The sequence below is a fragment of the Papio anubis genome, chromosome 2 (assembly GCF_008728515.1).
Source record: "Papio anubis isolate 15944 chromosome 2, Panubis1.0, whole genome shotgun sequence".
Lineage (NCBI taxonomy): Eukaryota > Metazoa > Chordata > Mammalia > Primates > Cercopithecidae > Papio > Papio anubis.
The window spans coordinates 54,438,168-54,460,325 of NC_044977.1; the positions used below are offsets into that span (position 1 = coordinate 54,438,168).

At 44.4% G+C, this 22,158-nt stretch overlaps 1 protein-coding gene across 2 annotated transcripts in view; it reads right to left on the reverse strand.

Annotated features, from left to right (window-relative positions):
- Positions 1-1,140: 1,140 nt before the first annotated feature.
- TATDN2 (TatD DNase domain containing 2) overlaps positions 1,141-22,158 on the reverse strand; it is a 39,797-nt gene continuing 18,779 nt past the window's right edge. The window contains exons 4-9 of one of the 2 annotated variants that reach the window (XR_004182098.1): positions 11,712-12,596; positions 5,921-6,048; positions 3,916-4,099; positions 3,618-3,714; positions 3,344-3,493; positions 1,141-3,155 (exon numbers count right to left, since the gene is read on the reverse strand). Coding sequence is in view for 1 of the 2 variants with exons in the window: in XM_021934199.2 (XP_021789891.2) it covers positions 3,353-3,493; positions 3,916-4,099; positions 5,921-6,048; positions 11,712-12,596 (1,338 nt within the window). In the remaining variant the exon portion in view is untranslated. The remainder of the gene's footprint in view (positions 3,156-3,343; positions 3,494-3,617; positions 3,715-3,915; positions 4,100-5,920; positions 6,049-11,711; positions 12,597-22,158) is intronic. The other variant, XM_021934199.2, reaches the window with a different exon arrangement.

Here is a 22,158-nt window from a genome sequence, read left to right on the forward strand (position 1 = left end):
AAGGCAGCAACAGAGACTTCAAAGGTGTTCAGTATTCTTGCAAAAGAGCCTTCCTTTTTATGTGTAAGTTTACTTTTTGGCCAGTGCACTTGTATTCAAGAATACCTTAGTACAAAATAGGAGGGCTGAGTGCAAGTAATGAAACAGAATTTCCTCCACAGTTTACCCAGAGGCATCAGGAATTCAGTCCAACGCCCATCATCCAACTGATTCATCAACACCCCCAGGGACTAGATTTTTCTTCCTCCTACAGCCTTGCGCTGGAAACAAAAAAAGAAAAGAAAAGAAAGTATCTACATAGGTTAGAAAGAGGCAGTGCATCTGAGTTCCCAGGCAGTAGAGTGCCAACACTCTAAGGCTGGCGAACTAGGAGGTGTCAGGCGGTGGGCTCACACCTGTAATCAGCACTTTGGGAGGCCAAAGATTGGGTGGACCCACGAGGTCAGAAGATGAGACCATCCTGGATAACACAGGGTGAAACCCGTCTCTACTAAAAATACAAAAATTAAGCTGGTGGTGGCCGAGGCGCCTGTAGTAGTCCAAGCTACTCGAGACTGGGAGGCAGGAGGAGAACAGAGTGGCGTGAACCCAGGAGGGAGAGGCGGAGCACACAGTGAGCTGAGATCCGCGCCACTGCACTCCAGCCCTGGGTGACAGGCGAGAATCCGTCTCAAAAATTATTTTTTGGGGAATACAGGGGAGGGAGAGACAGAGTCTGGCTCTCTGCATCACCAGGCTGGAGTGCAATGGCAATCTTGGCTCCTGCAACCTCCGCCTCCTAGGTTTCAAGTGATTCTCCTGCTAAGCCTCCCAATAACTGGAGACTACAGGCGGCGTGCCACCTCAGCTATATTTTTGTATTTTAGTAGAGATAGGGTTTCACCCGTGTCTTCAACAGTCTGAGCACCTAGCCTCAGTGATCTGCCGCCCTGGCCTCCCAAAAGAAGATCCCCTAAGGTAATGAAACCACACCATGCTTGAGCTTTAAAATTCTTATATGCAGTTTAACTTTACAGAGAGCCACATGGATACTCAAGAAAGTCTCCAGCTATCTGGATTCTTGGGTTACAAAGCTGGCCAACAACCAGATTCAACCATTGTATCACTCAGGTAAGTCTACACAAACACAGAGAGACTGGGTTGGCTGGAGGATCCATCACTTTATTTTCAGAAAAAGATGGCCAAAGAGGGGAAAAAATACAGAGGCATTCCCACAGCACAGTGAAAACAATCAGCCATCCAAAAAGCTGAATCAAAAACAACGCCAACCGACTTTCACGCCCACACAGGTGAGGTTTCACTAGGTAACAGCACATAAATGATCCTAGATCATTTAGAGAGGATTTCTCTCTAAATCCTAGAGAGAAAAGTAGATAGCACCTTGTGCTTTTCCTTGGCAGGTGGATGGCACAGGCTTGGAGACTTCCATGTCATCATCGCTTTTCCTCCTCTAACACAGGACTGGTTGGTTTCACCTGCAGGCAGTACTGACTTCAGGGCTTGTGGAGAGGAGATGGTTGTGCTGCAGTTCACTTGGTGACAATAAAGCACTTTGATATACTCAGCAGTCCCCAGATCTTCCAAGCAGGAGATCAGGTCCCCCCCGACTTCCCACATGGGCAAATCTGCAGCACAGACAACATAACGGCACAGCTGATCCATGAAGACAGACAGTGAATCAAGGCTGAGTTCCAGGCCGGTGACTTGTGTACCAGGGGCAAGACGGAAATACCAGATAGGAAATATTAAATCCATTCCATTTTAGCTCACAAGGCTCAAATGCACCTTCCAAAAACACCTAGAGGAATTTAGGATTCCATAAGGGACGTATTTTACAATTTAAGCCTCCAAGAACACAGACGAGGGACTCCAGGTGACCTATCCACCTCACTGCAGGAGATCAGGGTGAAGGATCCTTTGAAACAAAATACAGTCTCCTCTCACTTAACCCTGGACCATTAGAAACTCTAGGGCCTGTAACGAATATACCTTTACAAGGCACCAGCAGGCGGCAGAGCAGAGCTCAGGACCTGAGATGACTCAGTTGCTCAAAAGGTGAAGGAGAGGCTCTGACTTCTAAAACACAGAAAGACAGGACACAGGAGAGGCAAAGGCAAGGGGGCACCCAGGAGAAGCGGGAGAGGGACTGGTACATTTGCAGACACCAGGCCTGCTTATTCTGCATAGACAATGTAACATGGCTGAGCTGCCCTGCAGAGCTTCAGAGAATGACGTTGATTCACCTCTCAACCTGGGCAGGGCACACAAGGGACTGTTAACGCAAGATGAAATGAGGATTATTTTTGGTCAAATGTTCCAGAGAAGGGGGCAAAAGTGAAACAAAAGGAGGCTGGGAACCCCTGACATAAGACTAGCAGGTAGTTTCTGCTGCAAACTGAACCTTATCAGCTTAACACACCCACACAGCAGCCCTGAGGGCATCAGTGAGTAGGAAGTACCTCCTTTGGGGTCCTCTTCCCCAAGAAGGCCTCTTCTGGAGTACCCCAGTCTGTCCTGGATCTCCATCATGAACAATGAGCGCTCCTCTGCACACCCCATATCGATGGCAGTGGAACCAATGAGACCAGCAGTTGAAGTCCTTCTGCCTGTGCTGACGCTGGAGTTGACACCAGAACAGTGACCGTCAAATTGAAGAGTTATCCAGGGAAGGAAAGAGAACGACTTCACTGGTTGCAAGAAAATAAACCTCTGAGATAGGTCTCCAGTTAATTTCCCCCAAAAGGTTTCCCAGTTGGGAGTCTGTTTTTAGAACCGAGAACCAGGAACTGAGTTACACACCCACGTGTGTTTAGACGAGTAGGCGGGTGACTTTATTCACAAACTGCTCAAAAATACAGGCTGCAGAGAACAGAATTTGGACGGCCAAACTCACTGTACCCTCATATCACACTCTTCTTTGTTGCCTACCCTGGAGCATTTTGGCTGGGAGGCAAAACCCCAGTGCTATTACAGGCAGTCCCCATACCCCTCATTCCACGCCCACCCCACCCCACCCACAAGCTGAAGCCTTATGACCCGCTTCGAGTTAAACATCCTGTCCTGGTTTTCTGTGTTCCAATCAGCTCTCCAAACACATCCTCGACCTGAGACACAGACTTCAAGCCAGCCTGTGTTCTGTCAGGCTGCTGGTTGCCCTGGAGGGTGGAAGAGAAAAGGAAAACGGTTTCAAATCACGTCACTCAAAACAAATCGGGCTTAATGCTTATACTATGTTTATATTCTTTACATTAATAAAATGCAACAAAAGACTTGTTTGTCCTGGTTTTTAAAAAACACAAATGTGAGTTTTATGACCTTTCTAGGAAACTCCTGAGGACTGTACCTTCTCTGCTTAAAGACTGTAGAGGCGACTGGTGTTCTCACGCAAGGCAGCCAAGGTGCGGGAGAGTGGCTGATCTTTGACCCTGGCAATCTCTCGGACCGTATGCAAGGCCAGGCCCGGGTGGGCATACTGGCAAAGGCTTTTGGGAACCTGGAAGACATCAAGCGGTCATAACATCATTGTGCCATCTGTGCACCGTCATAACCTAGAACTCCCTCCCTGTCCCTTCCCCAGCAAGGACCTCTTTGGGGCTGCCCTGTAGAGACCCCGTTACCTGCAGGTGCAGGGAGAGTCCTAGTCATGGGGGCTCTGGGTGAGCAGGGTCCCACGCTTCCTTGGACTACCCTCTACAGGGTAGGGCTTTGCACTGCCTGGAAGAGAGTGGTTACCCTTCAGCTTCTCAGCCCCCTAGACTTTTGGTTCTGCAGAGTAACAGCAAGGAGGCATCTACACAGCCCAGGATGGGACCTGGAAGTCACTGGGGCTCTGGCCCTGCCAACCTTGTAAGGGTGACCACCCACCTCCCCAACCTCTCCCTCCGGTGCCTCCCCTCAGCCTGAAGACCCCCTTACCTGGCGAGGGAGGAAATAGGGAGCATCCGTTTCTACGATGATTCTCTCTAGTGGGATCTGCCTCAGGGCTTCCCGGGCCTCCCAGGCGGAGGAGTACGTCAGCACTGCTGTGAAGCCCACAGACATGTTGGGAAAGTACTTCAGTAGGGGCTCGATGACCGGGTAGCTGCCGGTGAAGCAATGCCTGGGGACAGAACTCCACATCAGGGCTGCTCACAGTCCCCTCTGTAGCAACCCCCAGCTCCCACTAGACCCATCACCCCTTTTCAATGATTCCCAGAAATGGGAAGACTGCGTCCTAGGGAAGGACTCCACAGTAAACACAGACAAGGGCTGGCTCCAACACAGGAAGGCCCAAGATGGCACTTGGTGAGTGATCAGAAATCACTCAGAGATCACCACGCACACCGCAGAATGCTCTGCAGTCACCTGAGATGACCACCACAGAGAACACACTGGGATAGGAAATGCTCCTAACACTGAAGAGGAGCAAAATCAAGAACTGTGGCCCCTATGATGACAACGACAGCATATAAAAACTATGCCCATGTAGTCAAATGAACTGAAAGAAAACCTAACAAAATATTGGGAAGTCGAACTACAGATGAATTTTCTTCTCTTAATCTGATACCTATTCATGTTCTTGGTGCCATATATATATAGTTACCAATCTGGAAATTCAGGGCCTCCTCCTGCAATACCACCTCGTTGGGTCAGCTTAGCCCTGGCCTACCAGCCACCATTACATTTCCTTCAAAGTTAGCCCAAAATGCAGCCATGAAAACCAACCAACCAGAAAAGCCAACTGACTGCTTCATCATTGGTGTGTGCCCAGCTGGGGGCCAGAGGCTTCACTCACTCTGCTTAGGTACCCAAAGGCCCTGACAGCCCCATCCCCCTTTTTCTGCCATCTGACAAGACCCAGTTTGGGTGCTAGAGTCCTTGTTATTCAGCCAGCCCCTCTCAACCATCTTTAAGGAGCTGGCCAGGCATCACCTCCTGAGTCTTCTGGTTGGGCTATGATCATCGGCCTCTGCTCTGGCTCCCGCAGCACCTATGACCACCCAGTCCCACACACTATGTAGACAGAAGCCACCATCCAACCTGTCTCCTGGCAGCACCGCCAGATATCCCAAGAGGCAAGTCAATGCCCAGTACCTACACGTGGCAGGAGTTCGTAAGTTCAGAGAGTTTACCAAACCGAACTGAAGAACCCCTAGATGCCATTCTGATAAAATATGACATTGATTTTCGTAACTGGGGGGAAAGGAGCTTTCAAGTTCAAAATAGGAAAGAAAATGTCCTTTCAAGTACCCTTAGATGCTCTGTGTGCTAAGTCATCAGACACCACAGCAACCTCTCAAGATAAGCAGTCCTCACTGCTGAGAACTGAGACTCCATTTCCACCCATCCCATCCCCAGGAGGAGGGCACGAAAGGCCCCTTGTGCTCACTGGTGATTTAGGGTTATTAGTTCAAACCATATGAAGTTACTATTTTGTGAGGAAAAAAAAAAAAAGGTCAAATATGATACATTTCAAGTGGTTTAACCTAATAGTTAATTCTTTAGAAAAGACAGTGTATAGGCCAGGCGCGAAGGCTCATGCCTATAATCCCAGCACTTTGGGAGGCCGAGGCAGGCAGATCATGAGGTCAGGAGTTCGAGACCAGCCTGGCCAACATGGCAAAACCCCATCTCTACTAAAAATACAAAAATTAGCTGGGCGTGGTGGCACATGCCGGTAATCCCAGCTACTCAGGAGACTGAGGCAGGAGAATTGCTTGAACCCGGGAGGCAGAAATTGCAGTGAGCCGAAATTGCACTACTACACTCCAGCCTGGGCAACAAGCTGAGACTCCGTCTCGGGGAAAAAAAAAGAATAGATAGTGTATAATGACAGAATACAATCATTGCCGTCCTCATCAACTTCTCATCTTTCCAACTAACGTCCTAGACAGAGGGAAGTGTTTCTTTCATTTGCCCGCTGAAGTTCCAGTCTTCTAACCTATGGATCTTGTAGTCAGGGGGCACAAACTTTTTCATGATGTCTAGCAGATCTTCATCAGCTTCTCGGCAGTGGATCACCAAGGGCTTCTTTAGAGAGACAGCCAGCTGTAGCTGTCTCTCAAATACCTAGAAGAGGACACAGCGACAACCCCTGTTGGTTAGCAGCACTTCAGAAGTCCATTACCTCTGGAACACCCAGTCCAGCAGGCACCCCCACCGTGTCTCCAACTCTTTTAACTGTATAATGTAATAATAATAGCTAATGATTATTGGGCATTTACAATAGAGCCAGGTAGTGCCCAAAGTACTGCAGGTCTATCATAACCTGCAGTCCTCACAACCACCCTGAGGCAGGTGCTGCTCTCTGTGCTGAGGGCAAGTTAACTTGCAGTCAGCAGTTGTAGCACCAGGATCCAAACTTGAACCCTGGCAGTCCACACAGTAATCACTGTATGATGCCAACCTGGGGTGGCAGGGGCAGGGCAGGGATCAAGAACATAAAGCACAAAGTTAATGTCCCTCACCTCACTGTCCCCACCTCCGCTCTCAAGAGATACCAACTTCCAGAACTCTCCCTATGCAGAGCTGTTAGGGATGGTGGAGCGTGGTGTTTATGTGTATCTCCAGCAAGGTGCCTCTGGTTCTCAGAAGGTGCTCAAATACTTGCTAAAGAAACAAATACGGCTGGGCGCGGTGGCTCACACTTGTAATCCCAGCACTTTGGGAGGCCGAGGCGGGCGGATCACAAGGTCAGGAGATCGAGACCATCCTGGCTAACACGGTGAAACCCCGTCTCTACTAAAAATGCAAAAAATTAGCTGGGCAAGGTGGCGGGCACCTGTACTCCCAGCTACTCGGGAGGCTAAGGCAGGAGAATGGCGTGAACCCGGGAGGCGGAGCTTGCAGTAAGCCGAAATCTCGCCACTGCACTGCAGCGTAGGCGACTGAGCAAGACTCCGTCTCAAAAAAAAAAAAAAAAACAACAAGAAACAAATACACTTATTTTCCACAACTTTTTTTTTTTTTTTTTTTTGAGACCGAGTCCTGCTCTGTCGCCCAGGCTGGAGTGTAGTGGCGCGATTGCAGCTCACTGTAGCCTGCACCTCCTGGGTTCAAGTGATTCTCCTGCCTCAGCCTCCCGAGTAGCTGGTATGACAAGCAGGCACCACCTTGCCTGGCTAATTTTTGTATTTTTTTGTAGAGATGGGGTTTCGCCATGTTGGTCAGGCTGGTCTCAAACTCCTAACCTCAACTGATCTGCCCACTTCAGCCTCCCAAAGTGCTGGGATTACAGGCATGCGCCACCGTGCCCGGCCAATTTGCTTCCTTTACTCAGTCAAAATCGGATATCCTCGCAAGTCAGTAACTACAGATATACTTTACTCTTTATAACACTAGCCACTTTTAAATCTTCACTATTGTTAATTTAAATGAAAAAAGTAGGGTTAGGACCTGTTCTTTCCTCTAACGAGCCCAGGTTTAGAACAAAGAAAAGTATTAATTCACCAGGTGTGGTGGCTCACGCCTGTAATCCCAACACTTTGGCAGGCAGAGTCGGGTTTGAGGTCAGGTGTTCAAGACAAGCCTGGCCAACATGGTGAAACCCTGTCTCTACTAAAAATACAAAAATTAGCTGGGCATGGTGGCAGGTGCCTATAATCCCAGCTACTTGGGTGGCTGAGGCACAAGAATCCCCTGAACCTGGGAGGCGGATGTTGCAGTGAGCTGAGATTGTGCCACTGCACTCCAGCCTGGACAGAGCAAGACTGTCTCAAAAAAAAAAAAAAAAGATTAATTCATTATAAGCAAATCACCTCATATTGTTTCCATGAGTAGTTTTTACAATTGTGGAACATAATTCGTGTTTATGTTTTTAGCATCAAACAATGAGATACTTTTGGTAATTTGAGTCAGGTGATAGTCACTTGAGAATGAGATTTACAAGTCTAACACCTGTACTGCCTCTTCTCAAAATAGCAACACTAAGCCAATACCAATTCTGATGTAACTTTTGTTTAATCTGTGTTTTCAACAAAAGGAAAATGACCATAGACATCAAAATTATAGACTGCTTGGAAGAGGCTTTATTTAAAGGCTGGCCAGTTCCACTATCAACAGGTGGCTGGAGCTCCTCCTATTTGCATCTGCTAAGCTGTTCACCTGTCCTCCCCTGACCCCTACACACAGGCAGGAGAGGTTTCAAGAGATTCCAATTCCAACATTTCATTCCAGCCTCTAAAAAATTATCCCTCAGAGTAGTGAAATAAACTATTAGAGCTTTAGGATAGAATATTACACAGCTGTTAAACATTTTTCAAAGTATAGTTGATGAATGGGAAAATTTCACAAGTGGAAAAGACACTTAAAACTATTTAATTTCCTCATTTCTTTTTTTAACACAAGCACGCACATCCAACCTACGTTTCTTTGATCCTATGACAGGTGCTTGGAAGACAAGCCACTTTGCAATTGTTCCTTGCAATTTTATTGTCCCTTGCAATTTTCCAAGGGACAATAACATTACATTTATAATGTTTCGTAAAACACATCCAGATTTCAAAAATGTTAAGAAGGAAGAAGAACTCATTAGAATGCAGGAACTTGTGGTTGGACAGGAGCTATTTGCAGCATTTGTCCTCACCAGGAACCCAGCTGAAAAAGAACAGGAGTGAAGGAGGTACAGATGAGTTACTACCCAGCATAATTATTCACTTCTACCTGCATAAGGCTGGGTTCCTAACTGATCCATTATTTCCAGGGATTCCACAGTTAGTCTCTCCTGGGGGTTGCCCCAGGCATCTCTTGCATATTTATTACCTTAATAATTAATAAATTCCTCTTTAACACACGTAAAGAGATACAGCCTGGGTAGGGAAGGACAGTATACTCTCCCTGGCACCCCTCCCAGATGCTGACATGTGCAATTTACACACAAAGTCTTCAGGATCTAACTCTTACGAGTTACATAGTTAAATCTGTAAACACCACAGATCAACAAAGAAAACGTTAACAGTAATTTGCTCTAACCAGCAGAATAACTATAACTACCCATTCTTTCCCCAGTTGTTTTGCTTCTCTATTTTCCAATCCTTCCAGAAAATTTTAGGTACAACAACCAAACTCTCTTATAATGAACTGGGTCTAGCACCCTATCATCTTGGCCAGATACATTCCTTCCACAGGCTTTTTTCTTTTTTTTTTTTTTAATGTAATAAAGATACGGTCTCACTATGTTGCCTAGGCTCATCTTGAACTCCTAGGTTCAAGCAATTTCCTGCCTCAGGCTCCCAAAGTGTTGGGATTACAGGCGTGAGCCACCTCGCCCAGCCCTCTATAGGTTCTTCTTCTTCCCTTCACAAGATAAAACATTCAGCAGGACACATCAAGAACTTGCTAACTGCTCTTTCAGGTAAATGCAACTCTGACATCCAACCAGGTGCAGTTCCCAGTCACCACCATTCACCTCATTTAGGTACCAAAGTTTTTATTTACATCAAAACAGTGTCCACATCCCCCACCCAGCCTAGGAGTCTCTGGTGTTGACAAATATTTTCTAGTCTTCCTCCCTTTTACAGGCAGCTTAGCCCTCCCCCAGCCAGCAGCAATTCCTCAGACTCATTATCTTCCAGTCTTGAGTCGAATCTCACCAAGCCAAATGACATCTTCAAGACTGTGTTTATCACCCTGTGCCTATCACTTCTAGTTCAGTTCGTTGTGCAGGTCGCCCCATGGACCTTTAAGTGCAGACCTGAGACCCTGATAATTCTGTTTTGTTTTGAGACAGGGTCTCACTCTGTCACCCTGGCTGGAGCATAATCATGGGTCACTGCAGCCTCAACCTCCCAGGCTGAAGCAATCCTCCTGCCTCAGCCTCCTGAGTAGCTGGGACCCCAGGCATGTGCCATCACACTCGGCTAATTTTTTTTCTTTCTTTTTTTTTTTTTTGTAGAGATGGGGTTTCGCTATGTTGGCCCAGGCTGGTCTCCAACTCCTGGCCTCAGGTGATCCGCCTGCCTCGGCCTCCCAAAGTGCTGGGATTACAGGAATGAGCCACCGCACCCAGCCATACCCAGCTAATTTTTGTATTTTTAGTAGAGATGGGGTTTCACCATGTTGGCCAGGTGGTCTCAAACTCCTGCCCTCAAGTGATCCACCCATCTTGGCCTCCTGAAGTGCTGGGATTACAGATGTGATCCTGTAAATACAAAAAATTAGCTGGGTGTGGTGGCGGGAGTCTGTAATCCCAGCTACTCAGGAGGTTGAGGCAGGAGAATTGCCTGAACCCAGGAACCGGAGGCTGCAATGAGCCGATATCATGCGATTACACTCCAGTCTGGCCAACGAGAGCAAAACGCTGTCTCAAAAACAAAAAATTAGCCGGGTGTGGTAGCAGGCCCTATAATTCCAGTTACTCAGGAGGCTGAGCCAGGAGCATCACTTGAACCCAAGAGGTGGAGGTTGCAGTGAGATGAGATCATACCACTGCCCTCCAGCCTGGGTGACACAGCAAGACTCCATCTCAAAAAAAATGTTTTTTAATTAGCCAGGCGTGGTGGTGTGCACCTGCAGTCCCAGCTACTTAGGGAGGCTGAGGTGGGAGGATCACTTGATCCCAGGAGGTTGAGGCTGCAGTGAGCTATGGCTGCACCACAGAACTCCAGTGTGGGCAACAAAGACCTTATCTCTGGAAAAAAAAAAAAAGAAAAGAAAAATTCTAAAATACTACAACTCTTACCCTGACAACGCACCATGATCAAAAAATATTGGGAGGAAAAAAAATATTAACAGGGGCTGCACGCATCAGATCAGGCCTGTAATTCCGGCACTTTTTGGAGGCCAATGCAAGTGGATTACTCAAAGTCAGGAGCTCAACACTAGTCTAACAAACTTGATGAAACCCCACCTCTACTAAACATACAAAAATTAGCCAGGTGAGGTGGCACACGCCTACAGTCCCAGCTACTCAGGAGGCTGAGGCAGGAGAATCGCTTAAACCCAGGAGGCAGAGGCAGAGGCTGCAGTGGGCCGAGATCACGCCACTGCACTCCAGCCTGGGTGACAGAGTGAAATTCTATCTCCAAAAAAAAAAAAAAGAAAATAATATTAACAGAGTATTAGCCATGATCCCTGGTTGAATGAGAAATTATGCATTTTTTATTATTTTTCAAATATTCTACAATGGGTACATTTAAAAAAAAAAAAAAAAGCAGGCCAGGCACAAGTGGCTCACGCCTGTAATCCCAGCACTTTGGGAGGCCGAGGCGGGTGGATCACCTGAGGTCAGGAGTTTGATACTAGCCTGGCCAATGTGGGCTCTACTAAAAATACAAAAATTAGCCAGGTGTGGTGATTCACACCTGTAATCCCAGCTACTCGGGAGGCTCATCGGGAAAATAGCTTGAACCCAGGAGGCGGAGGTTGCAGTGAGCTGAGATTGCACCACTGCACTCCACAGCCCAGGCAAAAGAGTAAGACTCCCTCTCAAAAACTAAATTAAGAAAACCTAAAGTTTACTGCTTCCCAAAAAAGAAAGAAAACAAATGTTTTGACATTGATATTATCTATAAGAAGTCACTAAGCTGAACAGTAAGAAATAAAACTGAACAGTAAGAAATAGCTTGTAAAGCATTTGACAAATTGGCATCTAGATGGTCTGGATGACAGCAAGCGCACTGCATTTTCAGGGATTCTAAATTATTTAGTTCTAATATTAGATAAACCCTTATTGTCAGGCTTCAACAACTAAAGGAAAATTAAAACTATAAGCAGACAAAAGAGAGCCTTGTTACCTTGTGCTGTTCTGGGACAGGCGTGGTGCACTTGTAAGAGTAATCCAAGCCCATTTCCCCAAATGCCACAGCCTTGGGGTGCCTTAAGGCTTGCAAAAGATTTCTTTCTTGACTCTCACTGTAGTAACGTGCAAAATGAGGGTGACAGCCAAAGGCCCCCCAGACCAGATCCTCTTTCAACAGCTCCTCCCATAGGCAATCTGTAAGAGTGCGAGGATCACAGAAGTCAGAGATGCAGCCCTGAAATTCCTTAGGGAAGGAGCTGCTGTAAATTTTTCTGAACTTTGTAAAAGTCCCTTGGAAAGACAGCTTAGAATAGAGCATGTCCAGGTGACAATGGGTGTCAATGAAGCCCTCCTCTAGGCTTGGCTCCAGGTGGCTCTTTGGCAGGGAGCTGGATGTGTGCCCTCCACAAGGACGTGGAGGCATCTCCTCTTGGAAAGTTCTTTTCTCCTTCACCTCTCTCTCTTCTGAGCTTCTGGAGAAGCGAAATGAACGAGAATTCTGGGACCAGCCTTCCTCTGAGGCCTCCATGTCTCTGGAGGTGTTCTGGACGCTCCCCACAGAGTTGGGGGAATAATCACTCAGGCGGCTCCGGCTGCTCCTCCCAACCTGGGCTGCATCGTTGCTGTTGCTGCCTGTGGAGGGGTAGCTAGAAGGCTTGGGGCTGCTGGTCCAGTAGCTGGCATAGTCACACCAAGGACTACTGTACAAATGAGGTGGGTACATGACATAGTCAGTGGTGAAGGAAGAAGGCTCTGGAACGGCTGAAGGTTTCAGTGAGACAGGTTCCTCCTGAGAGAATCTGACCGTGGAGATCTCCTCAACATCAGACCAGTCACTTCCAGAAGAGGGGTGCTCCATCACCACCTCCCTATCTTTATGCTGCAGAAAAGAAGGCACACAACAGTGGGTTAGCTTTCCAATGTGAAGATGGCCTCCCAGGCTGTCATTCCAGCTGAACAGAAACCCTGGCTTGTTCTTCTGGCCATGGTGATGGCTTTGCATTGGCTCATTAGCTCACCCTGTCAGCTGGTTTCCTTATAATTTCCAGAAATGTCCAGAACTGAGCCCGGTTACTGCTGTGAACAGCTGTATTGGGTTCAGGGAATAGGCCTGTGACCATGCCACTCCTAAAGGCAGTGCTCTACCTGCATCCCTTTCTCCTGAGAAAAACTGCTCTCTAGAACACACTCTGGATTGGAGATTTTAGAGAAAAGCAGTACCCAGCTTTTCCTCTCTAACACTGTCCTCAATATATTCAAAATGTAAAACTACAACAGCTGTGGCGGTTGTATTTTTTTTCAGGCAGGGTCTTGCTCTGTTGCCCGGGCTGGAATGCGGTGGTGAGATCTCGACTCACTGAAGCCTTGAATTACTGGGCTCAAGTAATCCTCTTGCCTCAGCCACCCAAGTAGCTGGGACTACAGGCGCGTACCACCACACCTGGCTAATTTCTTGTAGGTAGGGAGTCTCCCTAATTATTGCCCAGGCTAGTCTCAAACTCCTGCACTCAAGCAATCCTCCTGCCTTGGCCTCCCAAAGTGCTGAAATTACAGGCATAAGCCACCACACCTGGCCATTCTGACAGTTTTTAAATGTGTTCCCAAATTATTTAACCCTTCTCCCCATCGAGAGTGGGGTCTATGACCCCTCTCCTTAATGTGGACCTACCTAGAGACTTACTTATAGCCAACAGAATGCAACAGAAGTGAAGCTGTGTAACTTCCCAGGCCAGGTCAGAAGGGCCTTGTAGCTTCCATCTGGTTCACTCCACTTGCTCACTCTGGAGCAAACCAAGCACCATGTAAGAAGTCCGGCCACCCAAATGGCATCCTGCTAGAGAGGCCACATGTAGGTGTGCCAGTTTACAGCCTGGCTGACTTCCTGGCTGACAGCCAGCATCTGTGCACCATGTAAGTGAGCATCTCGGATGTCCAGCCCAGTCACACTCTCAGATGATGACAGCCCTGGCCAGTATCTGAAAGAAACTACATGGGACTCCCCAAGAAAGACTTGTCCAGTCTAGGCCTTTCCAAATTCCTGACCCAGTACTGAGAGCAAAAGAAAAGCTATTTTAAGCTACTAGCTAGTAATCGTAACTGAAATAACCAGAGAAGGTAAGCTCCACGAGGTCAGGAATTTTTTTTTTTTTCCCACTGATATCTCCCAAACACCTAGAACAATGCCTGGCAGAAAATAAGTGTTCATGAATATTTGCTGAATTAATGTGTAGAAAAAATGGTGCCTGAACTTAGCTTTACATCTCCATCACCTGGGAAGCATTTTAAAAACAGATTTTTAAAGCCCATTCCACCCTGAGATATTGTGATTCAATAGGTCCAGGGTGGGGCCAAGGAATCTGCATTTAATTCTCCCTGGAATTGTGATGCAGACCAGGTTCCAGAAATACAGTATGCACATCAATATCAATTCACACTGGAAACAAAACTTAAGTGCCATCATTTCTTAAAGCAGCCATCTACACCTGCCAATGCCAGAAGGCTTGAGCAAGAGGCCTTACAAAGTTCTCTTAATATTTTTATGAGTATATGTAATTCACATAATAAACATTCACAGCAAAAGAGCATTCTAGCTAATTACCTGATTAAAATGGGAAAAACTGTTTATGTTACCTGTACTAATATTTCATACCCCTATCTACACTCTAACAGGAAACAAGTATTAGTAACCAACACTTAAATGAATTACCCATTTCCCATGTCACACTTTCCTGCCTTAGACTTCTTGCAGCTACTGCTTGAATAGCAGAAACATCCAAACACGAATCTTTTCTAAAATGTAAGCTAACTTAAATGTAGCACATTTTAAATTTAATCTGAACTCTTGAACCTGGGTGATAGGTACCTGGTGATTCAATACACTATTCTGTTTACTTTGAATGTTTGCAATTTCTCCTAAAATCTTTAAAACTTATCCTATAGGAAGGGGGCAACATGAAAACTATCTTGCTTATAACAGAAAATTTCTGTCAACGCAGACAATAAAAAATTGCAGTCTTGCCTAAGCTTGACAAGGTTTTGTGATTTTTTTTCCTGCTGAATTTTTTTTTTTAATTTATTATTATACCTTAAGTTCTAGGGTACATGTGCTGGCGATGCAGGTTTCACCATATGTACATGCGTATTGCTGTGCAGCGCACCCATTGGCACCAGTCATTTTACACTAGGTATATCTCTGTGCTATCCTCCTCCTCCCGCACGACGGAAGATCCCGTTGTGGCAGATGTTCCCCTTCCTGTGTCCAAGTGTTCTCATTGTTCAATTCTCACTTATGAGTAGAACATCACGGTGTTTAGTTTTCTATCCTTGAATGGACAGCCGGAAGTAGTGGTTTCCAGCCTTCATCCATTATCCCTACAAGGACATGAACTCATTCTTTTCATGGCTGCAATATTCCATTGGTGTATATATACCACGTGCTTAATCCAGTCTATGCGGATGGACATCTGGATTTAGTTCCAAGTCTTTGCTGTTTGTGAATAGTACACTTAATAAACATGCATGTATGTGTCTTTATAGCAACAAGATTTATAATCCTTTAGGTATATACCAAATGATGGGATGAAACAGGTCCAAATGGTATTTCTAGTTCTAGATCCTTAAGGGAATGTGCTTCCTCTTCTCACAATGGGTTGAACTTCGGTTTACCTGGTCCACCAACAGTGTAAAAGGGTGTTCCTATTTCGCCATCCTCTCAAAACCTGTTGGTTCCTGGCTTTTTAATGATGTTCAACTGGTATGAGATGGTATCTTATTGTGGTTTTGATTTGCATTTCTCCGATGGCCAGTGATGATGAGCATTTTTCATGTGTCTGTTGGCTGCATAAATATCTTCTTTTGAGAAGTGTCTGTTCATATCCTTCGCCCACTTTTTGATGGGGTTTTTTCTTGTAATTTGTTTAAGTTCTTTGTAGATTCCAGATATTAGCCCTTTGTCAGATGGGGAGATTGCAAAAATTTTCTCCCATTCTGTAGGCTGCCTGTTCACTGTGATGGTAGTTTCCTTTGATGTGCAGAACCTCATTAGTTTAATTAGATCCCATTTGTCAGTTTTGGCTTTTGCTGCCATTGCTTTTGGTGTTTTAGACATGAAGTACTTGCCCATGCCTATGTCCTGAATGGTATTGCCTAGGTTTTCTTCTAGGGTTTTTATGGTTTTAGGTCTAACATTTAAGTCTTTAATCGAACTTGAATTAATTTTTGTATAAGGTATAAGGAAGGGATCCAGTTTCAGCTTTCTACATAGGCTAGCCAGTTTTCCCAGCACCATTTATTAAATAGGGGATCCTTTCCCCATTTCTGATTGTTGTCAGGTTTGTCAAAGATCAGATGGTTATAGATAGGTGGTATTATTTCTGAGGGCTCTGTTCTGTTCCATTGGTCTATATCTCTGTTTTGTTACCCGTACCATGCTGTTTTGGTTACTGTAGCCTTGTAATATAGTTTGAAGTCAGGTAGCGTGATGCCTCCAGCGGTGTTCTTTTGGCTTAGGATTGTCTTGGCAATGGGGGCTCTTTTTTGGCTCCATATGAACTTTAAAGTAGTTATTTCCAATTCTGTGAAGAAAGTCATTGGTAGCTTGATGGGGATGGCACTGAATCTGTAAGTTACCTTGGGCAGTATGGCCATTTTCATGATACTGATTCTTCCTATCCATGGGCATAGAATGTTCTTCCATCTGTTTGTGTCCTATTTTATTTCGTTGAGCAGTGGTTTGTAGTTCTCCTTGAAGAGTTCCTTCACATCCCTTGTAAGTTGGATTCCTAGATATTTTATTCTCCTTGAAGCAATTGTGAATGGGAGTTCACTCATGATTTGGCTCTCTGTTTTTCTGTTATTGATGTATAAGAATGCTTGTGATTTCTGTACATTGATTTTGTATCCTAAGACTTTGCTGAAGTTGCTTATCAGCTTAAGGAGATTTTGGGCTGAGACAATGGGGTTTTCTAAGTATACAATCGTGTCATCTGCAAACAGGGACAATTTGACTTCCTCTTTTCCTAATTGAATACCCTTTGTTTCTTTCTCCTGCCTGATTGCCTTGACCAGAACTTCCAACACTATGTTGAATAGGAGTGGTGAGAGAGGGCATCCCTGTCTTGTTTCAGTTTTCAAAGGGAATGCTTCCAGTTTTTGCCCATTCAGTATGATATTGGCTGTGGGTTTGTCATAAATAGCTCTTATTATTTTGAGATACGTCCCATCAATACCTAATTCATTGAGAGTTTTTAGCATGAAGGGCTGCTGAATTTTGTCAAAGGCCTTTTCTGTATCTATTGAGATAATCATGCAGTTTTTGTCTTTGGTTCTGTTTTTATGATGGATTACGTTTATTGATTTGCACATGTTGAACCAGCCTTGCATCCCAGGGATGAAGTCCACTTGATCATGGTGGATAAGCTTTTTGATGTGCTGCTGGATTTGGTTTGCCAGTATTTTATTGAGGATTTTTGCATGGCTGTTCATCAGGGATATGGGTCTAAAATTCTTTTTGTTGTGTCTCTGCCAGGTTTTGGTATCAGGATGATGCTGGCCTCATAAAACGAGTTAGGGAGGATTGCCTCTTTTTCTATCGATTAGAATAGTTTCAGAAGGAATGGTACCAGCTCCTCCTTGTACCTACAGTAGAACTCGGTTGTGAATCCATCTGGTCGTGGACTTTTTTTGGTTGGTAGGCTATTAATTATTGCCTCAATTTCAGAGCCTGTTATTGGTCTATTCAGGGATTCAACTTCTTCCTGGTTTAGTCTTGGGAGGGTGTATGTGTCCAGGAATTTATCCATTTCTTCTAGATTTTCTAGTTTATTTGCGTAGAGGTGTTGATAGTATTCTCTGATGGTAGTCAGTATTTCTGTGGGAACAGTGGTGATAAACTCTATCATTTTTTATTGCGTCTATCTGATTCTTCTCTCTTTTATTCTTTATTAGTCTTGCCAGCGGTCTATCAATTTTGTTGATCGTTTCAAACAACCAGCTCCTGGATTCGTTGATTTTTTGAAGGGTTTTTTGTGTCTCCAACTCCTTCAGTTCTGCTCTGATCTTAGTTATTTCTTGCCTTCTGCTAGTTTTTGAATGTGTTTGCTCTTGCTTCTCTAGTTCTTTTAATTGTGATATTAGGGTGTCAATTTTAGATCTTTCCTGCTTTCTCTTGTGGGCATTTAGTGCTATAAATTTCCCTCTACACACTGCTTTAAATGTGTCCCAGAGATTCTGGTTTGTTGTGTCTTTGTTCTCATTGGTTTCAAAGAACATCTTTATTTCTGCCTTCATTTCGTTATGCACCCAGTAGTCATTCAGGAGCAGGTTTGTTCAGTTTCCATGTAATTGAGCGGCTTTGAGTGAGTTTCTTAATCCTGAGTTCTAGTTTGATTGCACTGTGGTCTGAGAGACAGTTTGTTATAATTTCTGTTATTTTACATTTGCTGAAGAGTGTTTTACTCCCAACTATGTGGTCAATTTTGGAGTAAGTGCGATGTGGTACTGAAAAGAATGTATATTCTGTTGATTTGGGGTGCAGAGTTCCGTAGATGTCTATTAGGTCTGCTTAGTGCAGAGCTGTGTTCAATTCCTGGATATCCTTGTTAGCTTTCTATCTCATTGATCTGTCTAATGTTGACAGTGGGGTGTTAAAGTCTCCCATTATTGTCGTGTGGGAGTCTAAGTCTCTTTGTAGGTCTCTAAGGACTTGCTTTATGAATCTGGGTGTTCCTGTATTGGGTGTATATATATTTAGAATAGTTAGCTGTGCTTGTTGAATTGATCCCTTTACCATTATGTAATGGCCTTGTCTCTTTTGATCTTTGTTGGTTTAAAGTCTGTTTTATCAGAGACTAGGATTGCAACCCCTGCTTTTTTTGTTTGTTTGTTTTCCATTTGCTTGATAGATCTTCCTCCATCCCTTTATTTTGAGCCTATGTGTGTCTCTGCACGTGAGATAGGTCTCCTGAATACAGCACACTGATGGGTCTTGACTCTTTATCCAATTTGCCAGTCTGTGTCTTTTAATTGGAGCATTTAGCCCATTTACATTTAAGGTTAATATTGTTATATGTGAATGTGATCCTGTCATTATGATGTTAGCTGGTTATTTTGCTCATTAATTGATGCAGTTTCTTCCTAGCATGGATGGTCTTTACAATTTGGCATGTTTTTGCAGTGGCTGGTACTGGTTGTTCCTTTCTGTGTTTAGTGCTTCCTTCAGGAGCTCTTGTAAGGCAGGCCTGGTGGTGACAAAATCTCTCAGCATTTGCTTGTCTGTAAAGGATTTTATTTCTCCTTCACTTATGAAGCTTAGTTTGGCTGGATATGATATTCTGGGTTGAAAATTCTTTTCTTTAAGAATGTTGAATATTGGCCCCCACTCTCTTCTGGCTTGTAGAGTTTCTGCCGAGAGATCTGCTGTTAGTCTGATGGGCTTCCCTTTGTGGATAACCTGACCTTTCTCTCTGGCTGCCCTTAACATTTTTTCTTTCATTTCAACTTTGGTGAATCTGACAATTACGTGTCTTGGAGTTGCTCTTCTCAAGGAGTATCTTTGTGGTGTTCTCTGTATTTCCTGAATTTGAATGTTGGCCTGCCTTGCTAGGTTGGGGAAGTTTTCCTGGATATCCTGAACGGTGTTTTCTAACTTGGTTCCATTCTCCCTATCACTTTCAGGTACACCAATCAGACGTAGATTTGGTATTTTCACATAGTCTCATATTTCTTGGAGGCTCTGTTCATTTCTTTTTACTCTTTTTTCTCTAAACTTCTCTTCTCACTTCATTTCATTCATTTGATCTTCAATCACTGATACCCTTTCTTCCAGTTGCTCGAATCGGCTACTAAAGCTTGTGCACGCATCACGTAGTTCTCGTGTTATGGTTTTCAGCTCCATCAAGTCATTTAAGGACTTCTCTACACCGGTTATTCTAGTTAGTCATTCGTCTAATCTTTTTTCAAGGTTTTTAGCTTCTTTGCGATGGGTTCGAACATCCTCCTTTAGCTTGGAGAAGTTTGATCGTCCGAAGCCTTCTTCTCTCAACTCGTCAAAGTCATTCTCTGTCCAGCTTTGTTCTGTTGCTGGCGAGGAGCTGTGTTCCTTTGGAGGAGAAGAGGCACTCTGATTTTTAGAATTTTCAGCTTTTCTGCTCTGGTTTCTCCCCATCTTTGTGGTTTTGTCTACCTTTGGTCTTTGATGATGGTGACATACAGATAGGGTTTTGGTGTGGACGTCCTTTCTGTTAGTTTTCCTTCTAACAGTCAGGACCCTCAGCTGCAGGTCTGTTGGAGTTTGCTGGAGGTCCACTCCAGACCCTGTTTGCCTGGGTATCACCAGCAGAGGCTGCAGAACAGCAAATATTGCAGAACAGCAAATGTTGCTGCCTGATCGTTCCTCTGGAAGCTTCGTCTGAGAGGGGCACCCGGCCGCATGAGGTGTCAGTCGGCCCCTACTGTTCCTATTCAGCCATCTTGGAACCTCACTCCTCCTGCTGAATTTTCTAGTGAGACATACTGGAATTACAAGTCTACTTTTGTATACGTGCGCCTGAAAGTCAAAGTGTTTATCATATACAGTAACACATCATTAACATCTCTGCAAAATAACTGGAGGTGGTCACATTATGGCAATCCCAAAAACACACCTCAAGGAAAAATGGAAACAGACTGCCTCAATGTGGTATGATGACCATCTGCAACTTGGAACAAAATTTCCAAGAACAATACACAGATTCAAAAAGTGCTATATTCTCATCAGCAAAAACGAGATATATGACCCCATTTTTTACAACAAATACATTACAACATCTTGGAGGTGGAGAAAGAAGAATCTATAGAGACAAAGAGACTTGACACATTTAAAAATTGCCACATACAGTTCTCATTTGGATCCTCTTCAAATGAACCAAAACAATCATGAAACAAACAGGAAAACAATCACTGAGTGGATAGGAAAATGGCAAAGGAAGGAAAAAAGCAGTTTCAAAAATGCACATGTAACTAGAAACATATACCATAAACAGACATAATAATTATGTCATCTAAATCCTTGAAAGGTTTCTAGAGTCAAGTTGGTCAAGAAAATGTTTTCAGATTTTCTTTTGTCGGGGGTAAATAGGAGACTGTCTACATTCAAGACTGCCTTGGCTGGGCACGGTGGCTCACACCTGTAATCCCAGCACTTTGGGAGGCCAAAGCAGGCAGATCACTTGAGCTGAGGAGTTCTAGACCAGCCTGGGCAACATGGCAAAACCCCAGCTCTACTAAAAATACAAAAAACTAGCCAAATGTGGTTGTACACGTCTGTAATCCCAGCTGTTCAGGAGGCTGAGACGTGAGAATCACTTGAACCTGGCAGGCAGAAGTTGCAGTGAGCCACTATACTCCAACCTGGGTGATAGAGCAAGACTCTGTCTCAAAAAAAAAAAAAGACTGCCTTAGGTTTAAGCCTGTATGGCAAAATTTAAAGTTACATTTATTGAGCACCTACTACTGGGCACTAAGCAAAGAGGAATCATGTATTAATTCAGGGTTCTGCATGCTGTAGCCCACAGGTACCCAATCAATACACTGCCTGCTTGTGTAAATAAAGTTTTATTGGAATACAGTCCGACCCGTTCACTTGTATGTTGTCTATGGCCATTTTCACGCATAGTTGAATAGCTGCAACAGAGGCTGTAAACCCAGAATGCATCTGACCCTGTATTAGCTTTTTACAAGTGGTAACATTTGAAAAGCTAGCCCATTTTACACACAGGAAGAAACCGGGGCTCCAAGAGGCAGACTTTCTCAAGATCCTAATTTGAGTGGCAGGGCCGAGATTTAAACCCAAATGGTCTGATCCCAACACTCACATGCTCACCTACCACACTGTGCTATCTCCAAATAGATACGTAAGAGAAAACCTAAATGTCATCCAATCTCATAAATAGAAGTTTGGGTATAACTTTAGAAAATTCATCCACACAATGGAATTCGAGGCAACCAAGTAAGATAATCTACATTAGACAGAAAACACATCCATTACATATTTGGGAGGAAAATACCTTACAAATCGACTTTATGTGGGAATTTCCAATTATATATAATAGCACATATAGTTTTTGTCCTACCCACCCAAAAACCTTCTAAAGTTACACGAAATATATTTGAAAAGATATAAACCTACAAGGAGAAAGCACACAAAATGAACAGCAAAGCAAATTAAATGAGAATTGGATATTATTCACAGAAAACAGAGCATAGAAAACAGATGGGTTAATGATTATCAGCCAAGGCGATCAGATGGCCAAAACCTAAGCCTTCAGTGAGAAAAAACCCAGAACCAGACTACAAGACCCCAGAAAGACTCAGGAATTGGAGGTACCACATCTCTCAAAGTGAGGGTGAAGTTGCAGATGAAACTAACGTTTCTTCTAACTAACGTATCTTCTAACGTTTATGTT